Source organism: Coregonus clupeaformis, chromosome 35 (genome assembly GCF_020615455.1).
Source record: "Coregonus clupeaformis isolate EN_2021a chromosome 35, ASM2061545v1, whole genome shotgun sequence".
Taxonomy (NCBI): domain Eukaryota; kingdom Metazoa; phylum Chordata; class Actinopteri; order Salmoniformes; family Salmonidae; genus Coregonus; species Coregonus clupeaformis.
The window spans coordinates 4518065-4532039 of record NC_059226.1 but is presented as its reverse complement, the minus strand read 5'-3'; the positions used below and the strand labels follow the sequence as shown (position 1 = coordinate 4532039).

The following is a 13975-nucleotide window of genomic DNA, read 5'->3' as shown; positions in this document are numbered from 1 at the left end:
GTAAAGCCAGTGTGTCTATGTATGCGGATGACTCAACACTATACACGTCAGCTACTACAGCAAGTGAAATCACTGCAACACTTAACAAAGAACTGCAGTCAGTTTCAGAATGGGTGGCAAAAAATTTATCCTAAATATTTCAAAAACTAAAAGCATTATATTTGGGAAAGATCATTCACTAAACCCTAAACCTCAACTAAATCTTGTAAGGAATAATGTGGAAATTGAACAAGTTGAGGAGACTAAACTGCTTGGAGTAACCCTGGATTGTAAACTGTTATGGTCAAAACATATTGATGCAACAGTAACTAAGATGGGGAGAGGTCTGTCCATAATAAAGCGCTACTATGCCTTCTTAACAACAATATCAACAAGGCACGTCCTACAGGCCCTAGTTTTGTCGCAGAGGACTAATGCCCAGTCGTGTGATCAGGTGCCACAAAGAGGGACTTGGGAAAATTACAACTGACCCAGAACAGGGCAGCATGGATGGCCCTTAAATGTACACGAAGAGCTAACATTGATAGAATGTATGTCAAACTCTAATGTTTCAAAGTAGTGGAGAGATTGACTTCATCACTACTTGTTTTTGTAAGAAGTATTGACATGTTGAATGCACCGAGCTGTCTGTTTAAACTACTAACACACAGCTCGGACACCCATGCATACCCCACAAGACATGCCACCAGAGGTCTCTTCACAGTCCCCAAGTCCAGAACAGACTATGGGAGGTGCACAGTACTACATAGATCCAAGGATACATAAACTCTTTTCCATATCAAGTAACTCACGCAAGCAGTAAAATCCTATTTAAAAAACAGATAACAACACACCTTATGGAACAGCGAGGACTGTGAAGAGTCACAAACACAGGTACAAACAAACACATAGAAGCACACATAACATACACACTATACACACACGCACACCTGGATTGTGTGTTGTAGTAGAGTAGTGACCGGAGAGCACACACTTAATGTATTGTGAAATCTGTTGTAAAATGTATTTTAATGTTTAAAAAAATGTATTATAATTTATATTACTGCCTTCATTTTTGCTGGACCCCAGGAAGAGTAGCTGCTGCCTAGGCAGCAGCTAATGGGGATCCATAATAAATACAAATGTGCAAGTATCATCTTACTCATATATTTAATACATACTTAGAGATTATAGGTTGTCTTGTAAGTCTATATAATTAGTTAATTAATTACTCAATTTGTTATAACGAATAAGCACGTTTGACTTTCAAACATTCAGTTTAGGGTGTGAGTGACTAATTTGATCTCTGGATTGTAGTGTATATTCTACCACCAGATGTCGCTCATTATGAAGTGTTTTGTACAGCAAAAGTCACACTGAAATGCTTTTGGCTTGGGAGGACGTAAAGAGATAGTGCTGTTCAAGAAGCATTTTTTGTCTAAGACGTGTACAGTGTGGAAACAAACTGATTATACATTTTAAAAAGACTTATACAGTGGGGAAAAAAGGTATTTAGTCAGCCACCAATTGTGCAAGTTCTCCCACTTAAAAAGATGAGAGAGGCCTGTAATTTTCATCATAGGTACACGTCAACTATGACAGACAAAATGAGGAAAAAAAATCCAGAAAATCACATTGTAGGATTTTTTATGAATTTATTTGCAAATGATGGTGGAAAATAAGTATTTGGTCACCTACAAACAAGCAAGATTTCTGGCTCTCACAGACCTGTAACTTCTTCTTTAAGAGGCTCCTCTGTCCTCCACTCGGGGGGACACGTCTGGCACTGCCGGATTTGAGTCCCTGGCGGCGTAGTGTGTTACTGATGGTAGGCTTTGTTACTTTGGTCCCAGCTCTCTGCAGGTCATTCACTTGGGTGAGATCTTGCGTGGAGCACCAGTTCGAGGGAGATTATCAGTGGTCTTGTATGTCTTCCATTTCCTAATAATTGCTCCCACAGTTGATTTCTTCAAACCAAGCTGCTTACCTATTCCAGATTCAGTCTTCCCAGCCTGGTGCAGGTCTACCATTTTGTTTCTGGTGTCCTTTGACAGCTCTTTGGTCTTGGCCATAGTGGAGTTTGGAGTGTGACTGTTTGAGGTTGTGGACAGGTGTCTTTTATACTGATAACAAGTTCAAACAGGTGCCATTAATACAGGTAACGAGTGGAGGACAGAGGAGCCTCTTAAAGAAGAAGTTACAGGTCTGTGAGAGCCAGAAATCTTGCTTGTTTGTAGGTGACCAAATACTTATTTTCCACCATAATTTGCAAATCAATTCATTAAAAATCCTACAATGTGATTTTCTGGAGAAAAAAAATTCTCAATTTGTCTGTCATAGTTGACGTGTACCTATGATGGAAATTACAGGCCTCTCTCATCTTTATAAGTGGGAGAACTTGCACAATTGGTGGCTGACTAAATACTTTTCTTCCCCACTGTCACGAACCGGCTCAAGTTCGTAACAAAAGGGAGACACGTGGAGACAAGGAGTACTCAAAGTATATATTTATTAATTAAAGTAAACTAAATCAAATAACAATGGTGTGTGTAATCAGTAATCAGTAGTGTACGTGAGTGTTTGCATGCATAAATGTAATATGGAAAAGTGTTGAAAAGTGCCAAAACAAACAACCCAAAAAAGCCTCAAAAATATCACAACCAAGATCAAAGTAACTGCCTGGAGAGAGTCTCTCTAATGAATGTGGAAGAGGTCCATTTATCCTGGGACACACCCGGCCCAGGTGTTTCCCATGTAGCTGACGACCCTCCCAACTCCGCCCACCGGCATCCTAACAAGGAAACAAGAACAAAGAGAGAATACGGCAGACAGAGTGGGAGGGTCGTCACACCCACTGTAGCAAAGTTGCAGGTAATTATCTGTGTAAGTTTAGGTTTCTCTAAAGGAAACAGATCTGAGATAGTCTTACACAGGATTCTGGTGGTCAGTTGGAAATGTAGTAAAACAGTGTAGCAATCTCTCCAACAGCCGCTGAGGTGACCACAAGATTGGTACCCTTTTGAGGTTTCCTCTTCCTGTGATTTGAAGCAACTGGATGCAATGCTCTCTGAATTTTTGTGCATTTTGTTATTTTGTACGTTTCTGCCAAAGACTGGGTCTGTTGAGTGAGGGATTGTTAGTGGATGTCAGATAAATATCTGGTAATGATCTCATATTGATAATGTATTAGAAGTACAAGATGAACATGGCACAATAACAGTCAGCTTATAGAGCATTATAATGCTTTATATATATACAGTATATATATATTTATATACAGTATATTACACAGTGCTTTCAGAAAGTATTCACACCACTTGACATTTTTCACATTTTGTTGTGTTACAGCCTGAATTTAAAATTGATTAAATTGAGATTTTTGTCACTGGCCTACACACAATACCCAATAATGTCAAAGTGGAATTATGTTTTTATACATTTTTACACGTTCATTTAATGACGGGTCAGACCAAGGCGCAGCGTGATATGCATACATGTTTATTTAACATGAATAAACAACCGACAAAACAACAAACGAAACGTGAAGTCCAAAGGTAGTACAGACAACAAACCTTACACGGAACAAGATCCCACAACTCAATAGTGCCAATCGGCTGCCTAAGTATGATCCCCAATCAGAGACAACGAGCGACAGCTGCCTCTGATTGGGAACCACACAGGCCAACATAGATCTACACCTACTAGCATGCCCACATAGAAAATACTACATAACAAAGAATATACACACCATGACACAACATATACGAGTCCCCTGAGTCAGGGCGTGACACGTTTCAGCAGGACAATAACCTAAAACACAAAGCCAAATCTACACTGGAGTTGCTTACCAAGTGTCCGAGTTACATTTTTGACTTAAAACTACTTGAAAATCTATGGCAAGACCTGAAAATGGTTGTCTATCAATGATCAACAACCAATTTGACAGAGCTTGAAGATTTTTGAAAATAATAATGGGCAAATATTGCACAATCCAGGTGTGGAAAGTTCTAAGAGACTTACCCAGAAAGAAATTTAGCTCAGATGCATCCTGTTTCATCCTTGAGATGTTTCTCTACAACTTGATTGGAGTCCACATGTGGTAAATTCAATTGATTGGACATGATTTGGAAAGGTACACACCTGTCTATATAAGGTCCCACAGTTGACAGTGCATGTCAGAGCAAAAACCAAGCCATGAGGTCGAAGGAATTGTCCGTAGAGCTCAGAGACAGGATTGTGTCGAGGCACAGATCTGGGGAAGGGTACCAAAACATTTATGCAGCATTGAAGGTCCCCAAGAACACAGTGGCCTCCATCATTCTTAAATGGAAGAAGTTTGGAACCACCAAGACTCTTCTTAGAGCTGGCAGCCCGGCCAAACTGAGCAATCAGAGGAGAATGGCCTTTGGTCAGGGAGGTGACCAAGAACCAGATGGTCACTCTGACTGCGCTCCAGAGTTCCTCTGTGGAAATGGAAGAACCTTCCAGAAGGACAACCATCTCTGCAGCACTCCACCAATCAGGCCTTTATGGTAGAGTGGCCAGACGGAAGCCACTCCTCAGTAAAAGGCACATGACAGCCCGCTTGGAGTTTACCAAAAGGCACCTGAAGGACTCTCAGACCATGATCAACAAGATTATCTGGTCTGATGAAGCCAAGATTGAACTCTTTGGCCTGAATGCCAAGCGTCACGTCTGGAGGAAACCTGGCACCATCACTATGGTGAAGGACGGTGGTGGCAGCATCATGCTGTGTGGATGTTTTTCAGCGGCAGGGACTGGAAGACTAGTCAGGATCGAGGGAAAGATTAACAGAGCAAAGTACAGAGAGATCCTTGATGAAAACCTGCTCCAGAGCACTCAGGACCTCAGACTGGGGCGAATGTTCACCTTCCAACAGAACACGACCCTAAGCACACAGCCAAGACAACGCAGGAGTGGCTTCGGGACAAGTCTCTGAATGTCCTTGAGTGGCCCAGCCAGAGCCCAGACTTGAACCCGATCTAACATCTCTGGAAAGACCTGAAAATAGCTGTGCAGAGCTTGAGAGGATCTGCAGAGAAGAATGGGAGAAACTCCCTAAATACAGGTGTGCCAGGCTTGTAGCGTCATACCCAAGAAGACTCAAGGCTGTAATCGCTGCCAAAGGTGTTTCAACAAAGTACTGAGTAAAGGGTCTGAATACTTATGTAAATGTGATATTTCAGTTTTTTTTATATATTTTTTATATGGGGTATTGTGTGTAAATTGATGAGGGATTCTTTTTTTAAATCAATTTTAAAATAAGGCTGTAACGTAACAAAATGTGGAAAAAGTCAAGGGGTTTTCAGAATGCACTGTATATGAAGCAAATATATATTTACATTTTACATTTTAGTCATTTAGCAGACGCTCTTATCCAGAGCGACTTACAGTTAGTGAGTGCATAAATTTTTTCATATATATATGCTTTATATATGTTATACATAGGCCTAAATCCTAATGAATATTTATGGTTTTCTCGCAAAATGGAAGTAACTAAATACTAGCTTTTCTAGAGAGACATGTAGGTTGCATCATTTTATGGATAGTATTCATTATGCTCTCTAGCAGTTATGTCATATTTTGTGTTTATATGTGTAATACATGCACTGTGATTAATTTATGAATAAGTTTGGCTACATTAAGAAGTTAATGGAAATAATTACCAAAATATCATTTTGAACTAAATACAATGTGTGTAATGCGTGCATAAAGCACAAAGGGCCCCTATCCCCACCTCAATGAATTGACTAATTGTAGCATACAGTAAACACGTGAAGGCATTTTGTGTAATTTACATACCCGTTCTAGAGGTGGGTGTATCATCATCACCGTCCCAAGGCGAACTCATGTGCAATTGTTTAGCAGGAAGTTGATGTCAGTCTGAACATTGCTGTCAGAACACGGAGTTGTAGATTTTATCCACTAAAGGTTAGTCTACTTCTTTAAACGAATTGTCATTATTATTGGTCTTTTGTACAATTTTCTGTCGCATATCCTAAAATAGCCTATAATAGCCTAATATTTCTATATTGAACACTTTTGGAAGAAGTGAAGTTAAAAGGCTACAGGAGTGAAGACTACTGATTTGATACACAGAGTACATTATACAGTCTTGAGATAGATTGAACTTCTGTAGCCTTTTAAAAGTGACATGTACTGAGAGATGAGTGTCACTCACTCTGACTGCAGTCAATGTAAGCCATACTGTGAGTCCAATTCTATTTTGCATGTAGTTTCCTCAAGATACATTATTTATGTTAAATAAAATATATTTACATTTACATTTAAGTCATTTAGCAGACGCTCTTATCCAGAGCGACTTACAAATTGGTGCATTCAACTTAGGATAGCCAGTGGGACAACCACTCCTTCTTGGTGGGGGAGGGAGGGAGGGGGTAGAAGGATTACTGTTATACTATTCCAGGTATTCCTTAAAGAGGTAGGGTTTCAAGTGTCTCCGGAAGGTGGTCAGTGAATCCGCTGTCCTGGCGTCGTGGGGGAGCTTGTTCCACCATTGGGGTGCCAGAGCAGCGAATAGTTTGACTGGGCTGAGCGGGAACTATGCTTCCGTAGAGGTAGGGGGGCTAGCAGGCCATATATCACATTGACATTGCAATGTTGCTCTGGTGTCATAGGATCTGCATTTGATACTGGCTACAAGACATCTCAAAGTTTGAGTCAACTGGAAAACTATATTCTACTTGACATCAACTTGCATCATTAATGATTGAATATTAAGAATTTGGGATATTACTGTGAACTCATTATCTATAGCCTTTATAGCCTAGTATCTATTGTTTATTGAATAGTCAATAAGGTAGTGGAATTGCAATTGTGACACATTGAAAATAGTTTTCTCTGCTAAGGATTACTAACATGTCCCCTATGTCTGTGTCCAGATGAGTTCAACAGATACCAACGCTGAGAGCGACGGCCCCATCCCCAAGGGGGCCAGACTGAGCCGAGACGTCCCAAACCTGGACACCATCCCCCCATTCACCCTCAGTAAGGTACACCTGCTGCCTCCACGGGACGTCCCATAGAGACACACATAACCTCTGACCTTTCTCCTCTTATACCAGACCTGGGTTCAGAGACATGTATTTGAGTATTTGTTATTTAAATACTCATTTTCTGTGTATTTGAGTATTTTCTAATAATGTGGCCCGTATCAACTACTTCTATTGGAATATAATAATTTCCTATAAATGGCCTACTATTTGAAAGTATTTTCAAACACTTATTTCAAATAATATTTTCAAATACCTGGGAGTGTATTTGAGTCAGTGTATTTTTGTATTTTCAAATACTTTCCAATTGTATTTCCAAATACATTCCAATATTAAACTACTTGTTTTTTCAAATAAAAAATATCTAAATGCTTACTTCCGAATGTCTTTGAAAGTAATTGAAATACCCTAAATAGTATTTGAACCCAGGTCTGTCTTATGCACAGTAGACGAGACTTCTTTGAGTGTGCTCTCTCTAAAGTCTCAAGGCACCTGTATTGATATCTCATAGTTTGAACAAAATCACATTCCTCTTTGTTTCTCTGGGTCTAGTAGCTAGTCCCCTCACGACGTAACCCATAATAATGCCACATCGCTTTTGTCCACATTTTGAAAAGGTGTGTGGGAACACTGATTAAGTACAAGAGGATAATGTATGTGATGTGTGACGTGTGTGTCTGTTCTGGTTTGGCGTCTCTCTCCTGGCTTTGTTTATGTGTTTTATCTAATCAGTGGCATCTTTCTTGATGTTATGATTCCACTGTACAGTAGGTGTTTGTGAAATATGCAATCATATTTCTTAATGTCGTTGCAATTATAGTGCTATCAAGTCTAAACCCATCAAATAATCAAAATGATCCACATTGTCATAGTCATGGAGGAACTGAGGCTGCATGCAGAGACAGGAGACACTGATCTATCTGCATGATCTCCACCTCAGCCCTGCTGACCCCAGCCAAGGCATATTTCACAACAGCCTAAAACTGAGCCTGAGCGAGAGAGAGGGGCAGGGGGGGAGTGAAAGAGAGGAAGGCCCCAAACATTTAAGGAAGAAGAAAAGAGAAGCATGTAGAGGTGCAATTGTGTCTGATATCTCCAGAGATCTATAATGTGTTAATGACAGACTGTGTTCGACCCAAACAATACCAGCTTTCTTCCTGTGGAATGGAATGTTTCCTATTTTCTGGTTCAGGTTATACCCCCGTTGACTGATAAAGTCAGACATTAGTCAGTGCTGAAAGCTGTCAAGGACATCACATTTATAATTTTTATTTTACCTTTATTTATCCAGGTTAGTCTCGTTGAGATCAAATCTCTTTTGCAAGAGAGCACTGAATTAACCTGGGTAAATAAAATGGCCCACCTGGATGAATTAAGATGTTCATTTATTGTAAATATAGTGCACTTATTTTTCCAGTAATTACGTTAAAAAATATATATAGTTTTATTGTCACATACACCGGATAGGTACAGTGAAATGTGTTGTTTTACAGGGTCAGCCATAGTAGTACGGCACCTCTGGAGAAAATGTGGTTTAAGTGCCTTGCTCACGGGCACATCAACCGATTGTTTTGTTCACCTTGTCAGCTCGGGTATTCAAACAAGTGACCTTTCAGTTACTGGCCCAATGCTCTAACCGCTAGGCTACCTGCCGTACTCTGGTTTCTCCAGATAATATATCTGTGTCATCATAATCGGCTTTACAACATTTATTTAAGATTACAGTACAACATTTCATGAAGGGAACTTAAAAGTAGGACTAAATCGTCTTGTGAATCATCCAGTAAAGTTAACATGATAAATTCCTTCAACTGGAGATGGAATATTACAGACAGAGAATTGCTATGTTGTGGACAGTTTATGGACATTGCCACCTTGTGGGGAATCCTGCCTTTCTTCATGCTGGCTGTATTGGTCATCTTGATTTACAGGCCATAATGTCGCTGGTTATGGGGAGTATCTTTACTATAGACTACATTGACAATGCTATCCTTCCCCTGAAATGGAAATATCCATTAGGGTTGGGGTAAATTCCATTTAAATATTAGTCAATTCAGAAAGTAAACTGAAATTCTAATTCCTATTTTTGTTTAAAACTTTCTGAATTTAAATGGAATTGACCCCTGATATCAATCCCTCTCATAGGTAGAAGAGTGTCTTCAGCCTTTCCGTCTCTCTGTGGAGAAGCTGCAGGACATGTCGTCTCGCCTGAGAAAGGACCTGATCAGAGGGCTAGGCAAACACACACACTGCCGGGCACCCGTCAAGATGCTGCCCACCTTTGTGAGGGCAACACCTGATGGGAGAGGTACAGTACTGTACTCTGTATTCCTTAAAGACTCTCCATAGTATGCACCAGTGATCTAGGGTATGGCCCTTTGTTGAGGCCTGTACTTTAGTAACCTAATTCAGTAAACTGTAGGTATACCACCCACCAGACAGCCTCTCACCTGGACTGAGGTGCCCAGTCTGAAATGAACCTATAGCCCCCAACAACCCCAACACACTTCTTCATGTCCTCCTGCACTGTAGATATGATGGATGGTTGATCATTGATTTTGGACTGAGCAAATTGTCAGACAGTAACCTTTTCCTTGAATTGATTGGTCCCCACAGAGAAGGGGGACTTCCTGGCTCTGGACCTGGGCGGGACTAACTTCCGGGTGCTGCATGTCCGCGTGGTGGAGGAGATGCAGAAGCTGCTGAAGATGAACAGTAAGATCTGTGCCATCCCCCAGGAGATCATGATGGGGACGGGAGAACAGGTGTGTGAGTGTTTGGGATTTACATGTTTGTACAGCTGACCTCATCCCACCCCTCCCATGGGGCGGTCATTCTCTAACCCCAAGTGGGAACAGTGCCTGTAAATCCCTGTGTTGTTACAATTTCTTACTTTATAAACATAGACTTTCAATGGTTCATTAAATTTAACTACAACTACAAATATTGGACATTGGCTGGGAAACCGGCTGCCTGTCAGCCACAAAATCCCACTTAAACTGAGAATTTAACATGGACATACTTAATTTTACTGTACTTTATGATGATTTAAGAGTAACCTTGTTTGATAAAATGCAACAACAGAAACCAGAACTATTCTGGATTAGTGATTAAGAAAAGCTGGAACGCTATTCATTAAATAAGGGTTCCTGGTTGCAAATGTTATTTCCAAATCTTGGAAGATGCGTCAAGAGAAGTTGTATAATTGAGAGGTTTTTGTTTTGTGTTTCAATTGTTTTTCATATCACTAGGAATACAAATATACTGTGTATGTACGTGTGTATGTATGTATGTATTTACGTGTGTACAAACTGTATATATATAAACATAATCATTTATTTGGCTACAGCAAATACAGTGTCTTATAAGCCAATGTGGGCTGGGCATCCTGAAGATGCATGACACTATAATAAAATAAATCAAATCAAATCATACTCAAGGGAATACATATGGGTGACTCTGCTGTGACTTTGCCAGGTCTCCTCAGGTTTTGACGGATGAAAGCCATGCTCAGTTTCTAGAGAAAACCTTACGTTTGAAAAGCCGCCAACCTTGCTCAATTAATTAAAACCGAACAGCACCTATTGACAGGATGAATCAGTATCCTTTACCAAGCACCCAAGATATTTGACATCAATATTACGATATTAAATAACAGTAATGCCACTGTGAGATTTTGACTCATTGAGATTTCTCTCTTTCTATCTCCAGTTGTTTGACCACATCGCTGCATGCCTGGCTGAGTTCCTGGAGTCTCTTGAGCTGAAGGGTCAGACTCTGCCTCTGGGCTTCACCTTCTCCTTCCCCTGCGAGCAGAAAGATATCGACAAGGTAAGTCACACTGCCCCAGAGACACACATACAAAAATTATCAATTCAAAAAGGAGAAATCTGCATGCTTCAACACAGCAATTAAAACATAAACTAGGGGGAGGCATCTCATTCAGTCAGGACTGATATGAGTAGGACATTTTTAGACCCGGTCCCCAGTGGAAAGACAATTGAGTAGCATCAAACAATTCATTCAAGGATAGTTTTGTTGTGGTGGTCTATTCCAATTTTAATTGTGTAACACACTGTGTGAGAATACTGTTGTTAATGTGACCTGAACTTCCAGAGTATCCTGATCCATTGGACCAAAGGCTTTAACTGTTCAGGAGTGGTAGGAGAGGACGTTGTGAGGTTACTGAGAGAAGCTATCCACAGGAGAGGGGTGAGTCTATAGGCCTCCTTGAACCATACAACTATCATCATTTTTGCAAGATACAACTATCGGCACTTCTCCCCAAAAATGTTTTTACTAAATGAAAAATGTTGAATGTTATTATTACATATTATATAGTTCATATTGGTACACAAATGTGCAGTTTACAGAGAAGTACCTGTAACCTTTGCTTGAAGTGGTAACCTCAAACTTCCCTTCCTCTCTCTCTCTCTCTCTCTCTCTCTCTCTCTCTCTCTCCCCTAGGATTATGACATTGGTTCCATTGCTATGGTGAATGACACGGTGGGGACCATGATGAGCTGTGGATACAGGGACCAGAGCTGTGAAATTGGCATGATCATTGGTAGGTAGCACCTAACTGTACTGCAGCCACACTACTGCAACCATAGAATTACAGAAAATAACACAAATAAAAGCATAATATAAGATGTGTCCCATTTAGCCTAGCAAGTGAAGGAGAGGGTGAATGTAGTAACCATATATAACAGTAATAGTATCATGTTATTACAAAACCACATGCATGTAAGTTGTTAGAGATGTCAAGGATAACCATGGAGAGTCATATCTTGAAACACATCGTGTAGTTTCTAGCACTTTCACACTGCAATGGCTCCCTCTGCTGGAGATGATGACAACATGGTTTTGTGTGCGTGCATGTGAGCATGTGTGTGCATGGGTTTACACGTGTTTCTGTCTAACATTGTCTTTGCCTCCCCAGGGACAGGGACAAATGCATGTTATATGGAGGAGATCAAAAATGTGAAGAGAGTAGAGGGGGAAGACGGACGCATGTGCATCAACACAGAGTGGGGGGGATTTGGAGATGACGGATCCCTAAAGGACATCCAGACTGAGTTTGACCTGGTGGTGGATCGAGACTCACTCAACCCAGGCGTGCATGTGTATGTGTTTTTAATTAAGGAGCAGTAGAAAGTACATAGTTAAAGTACATAAAAATACAGCTATGACTGTAACTTCTATGCTTGGCTCTCTTGACTTTACACCCTTTATCGACTCTCTGTTGTATACTTGTTGTACACATGACTCTCTGTTGTTTGTCCATGTCTGTGTGTCTGTCTATGTGTCTGTCTGTATCCAGGTTTGAAAAGATGATCAGTGGGATGTACCTGGGAGAGATAGCCAGGCTGGTGGTGGTGAAGCTGGCTCGGGACAAGCTACTGTTTGGAGGAGATCTATCAGAGGCCTTGCTCACCCAGAACAGCTTTGAGACCAGATTAATCTCCGAGATAGAGGAGTGAGTGACTGACACACCATGCTCTTATGTGTCATATATCTACTTACACAGATCCTAAATATAGCAGTTATTTTTTAAATATCAATGTGCTACATAATACAGAAGCTTCCATTGTGTAGCATTGAGAAAAATTAGCTGTCTTTACAACTATATTATACCATTTACCATCAATAGGCTTTCTCAGTCAGTTTAATCCTTTACAACCTATCTATTTGAAATCAATTTATGTCACTTGTATCAGCTTGCATTCATACCAAAGTATATTGATGGATGACTCAACTGATGAGTGCTGCTTGTCTCAGGGAGAACACAGGACTGCAGAAGGCCCAGGAGATTCTGTCAGAGCTGGACCTGCCTGCCGGGCCTGTGGACTGTCAGATTGTGCGTCTGGTGTGCGACTCTCTGTCCACACGCTCGGCCCAGTTGTGTGCCGCTGCCTTGGCAACCATTGCCAACCGTATCCGTGTCAACCGTGGACTGGACCATCTAGACACCACAGTGGGGGTGGACGGCACAGTATACAAGAAACACCCCAAGTATGTTCACCTCAGATAGAAATTGAATGACATTTTTCACAGGCTTATTTCAGTTTAAGTGGAAAGATGCAGACAAATCCCGCTTTTTATATTCTTGTCACTTGATTGAATGGAGAATATCCTCTTGTGCTGCCATAATAGATGTGTGGATTTCCTGCCTTTGTTTCCTCAGCATATTCACGAATGGCTGAATCTCAATAATATCTCGGTCTTACCACTATCCTCCCTTCCTAAAGTGAATGATATTCCTCTCTCAACCTTAACCCTGCCTTTCCACTCTCTCTGTCTAAATGCAGGAATTTCACATGATGGAAGTATTTCATGGAATAAGCTATTTAGTGTCCAGGGAGATTGTATCCCTCGTATTCACTCCTTTGAACTGTCAGGACCTATGTCAGTATCAGGTGTGCAGGTAACCATACATTGATTTGACTATCCCCCCTGTCTCTCTCAACACGGTCCCTGCTCCCTTCCCTCCCCTCCCCGCTTCTCCCCTCCAGCTTCAGTGAGAAGCTCCAGGAGACGGTACGCATCCTGGCCCCCAAGTGTGACATCACTTTCCTCGTCTCCGACGACGGCAGCGGGAAGGGAGCTGCCATGGTAACGGCGGTGGCACAGAGGCTGGCCATGCAGTCCCGGATGCTAGAGGACAGCGACGGAGAGGAGGATGAGGAAAAGGAGGAGGATGAAGAGGAGGATGAAAATTAAGCCATGTGTTCGACTAGACAACTTGAAATGCAGCACCATGAAAATGTCCCCCTCAAATGCTTTTGTCATAGACAAAGATTGTAAGATAGGGGAACTGGGGAACAAAGTAGGAAACAGGCTACTTTTAGTCTTTTGCTTATTTGTGGAAATATTATTTGAGTTATATTTATAATATTTTTATACAAAAAGTCCATTTGGAAAGTATTCAGACTCCTTCACTTTTTCCAAATGTTGTTATG

The 13975-nt window shown here is 41.0% G+C and overlaps 1 protein-coding gene across 1 annotated transcript; it reads left to right on the top strand.

Annotated features, from left to right (window-relative positions):
• The first annotated feature begins 6950 nt into the window (after positions 1-6950).
• Positions 6951-13975, top strand: LOC121550526 (hexokinase-2). The gene is made up of 10 exons (XM_041862813.2): positions 6951-7013; positions 9159-9321; positions 9630-9778; positions 10725-10844; positions 11130-11225; positions 11481-11580; positions 11956-12139; positions 12337-12492; positions 12795-13028; positions 13529-13975. The coding sequence occupies exons 2-10, from the start codon at positions 9210-9212 to the stop codon at positions 13734-13736; spliced, it is 1359 nt and encodes a 452-aa protein (XP_041718747.2). The 5' UTR covers positions 6951-7013; positions 9159-9209; the 3' UTR covers positions 13737-13975.

Excerpts from the sequence above, each read along its gene's own strand:
- LOC121550526 (XM_041862813.2), top strand. The coding sequence starts at position 9,210 with ATGTCGTCTCGCCTGAGAAAGGACCTGATCAGAGGGCTAGGCAAACAC. Across the intron at positions 9,322-9,629 it reads GGCAACACCTGATGGGAGAG|AGAAGGGGGACTTCCTGGCT; the intron begins GTACAGTACTGT and ends TGGTCCCCACAG. Across the intron at positions 12,140-12,336 it reads CTCAACCCAGGCGTGCATGT|GTTTGAAAAGATGATCAGTG; the intron begins GTATGTGTTTTT and ends GTCTGTATCCAG.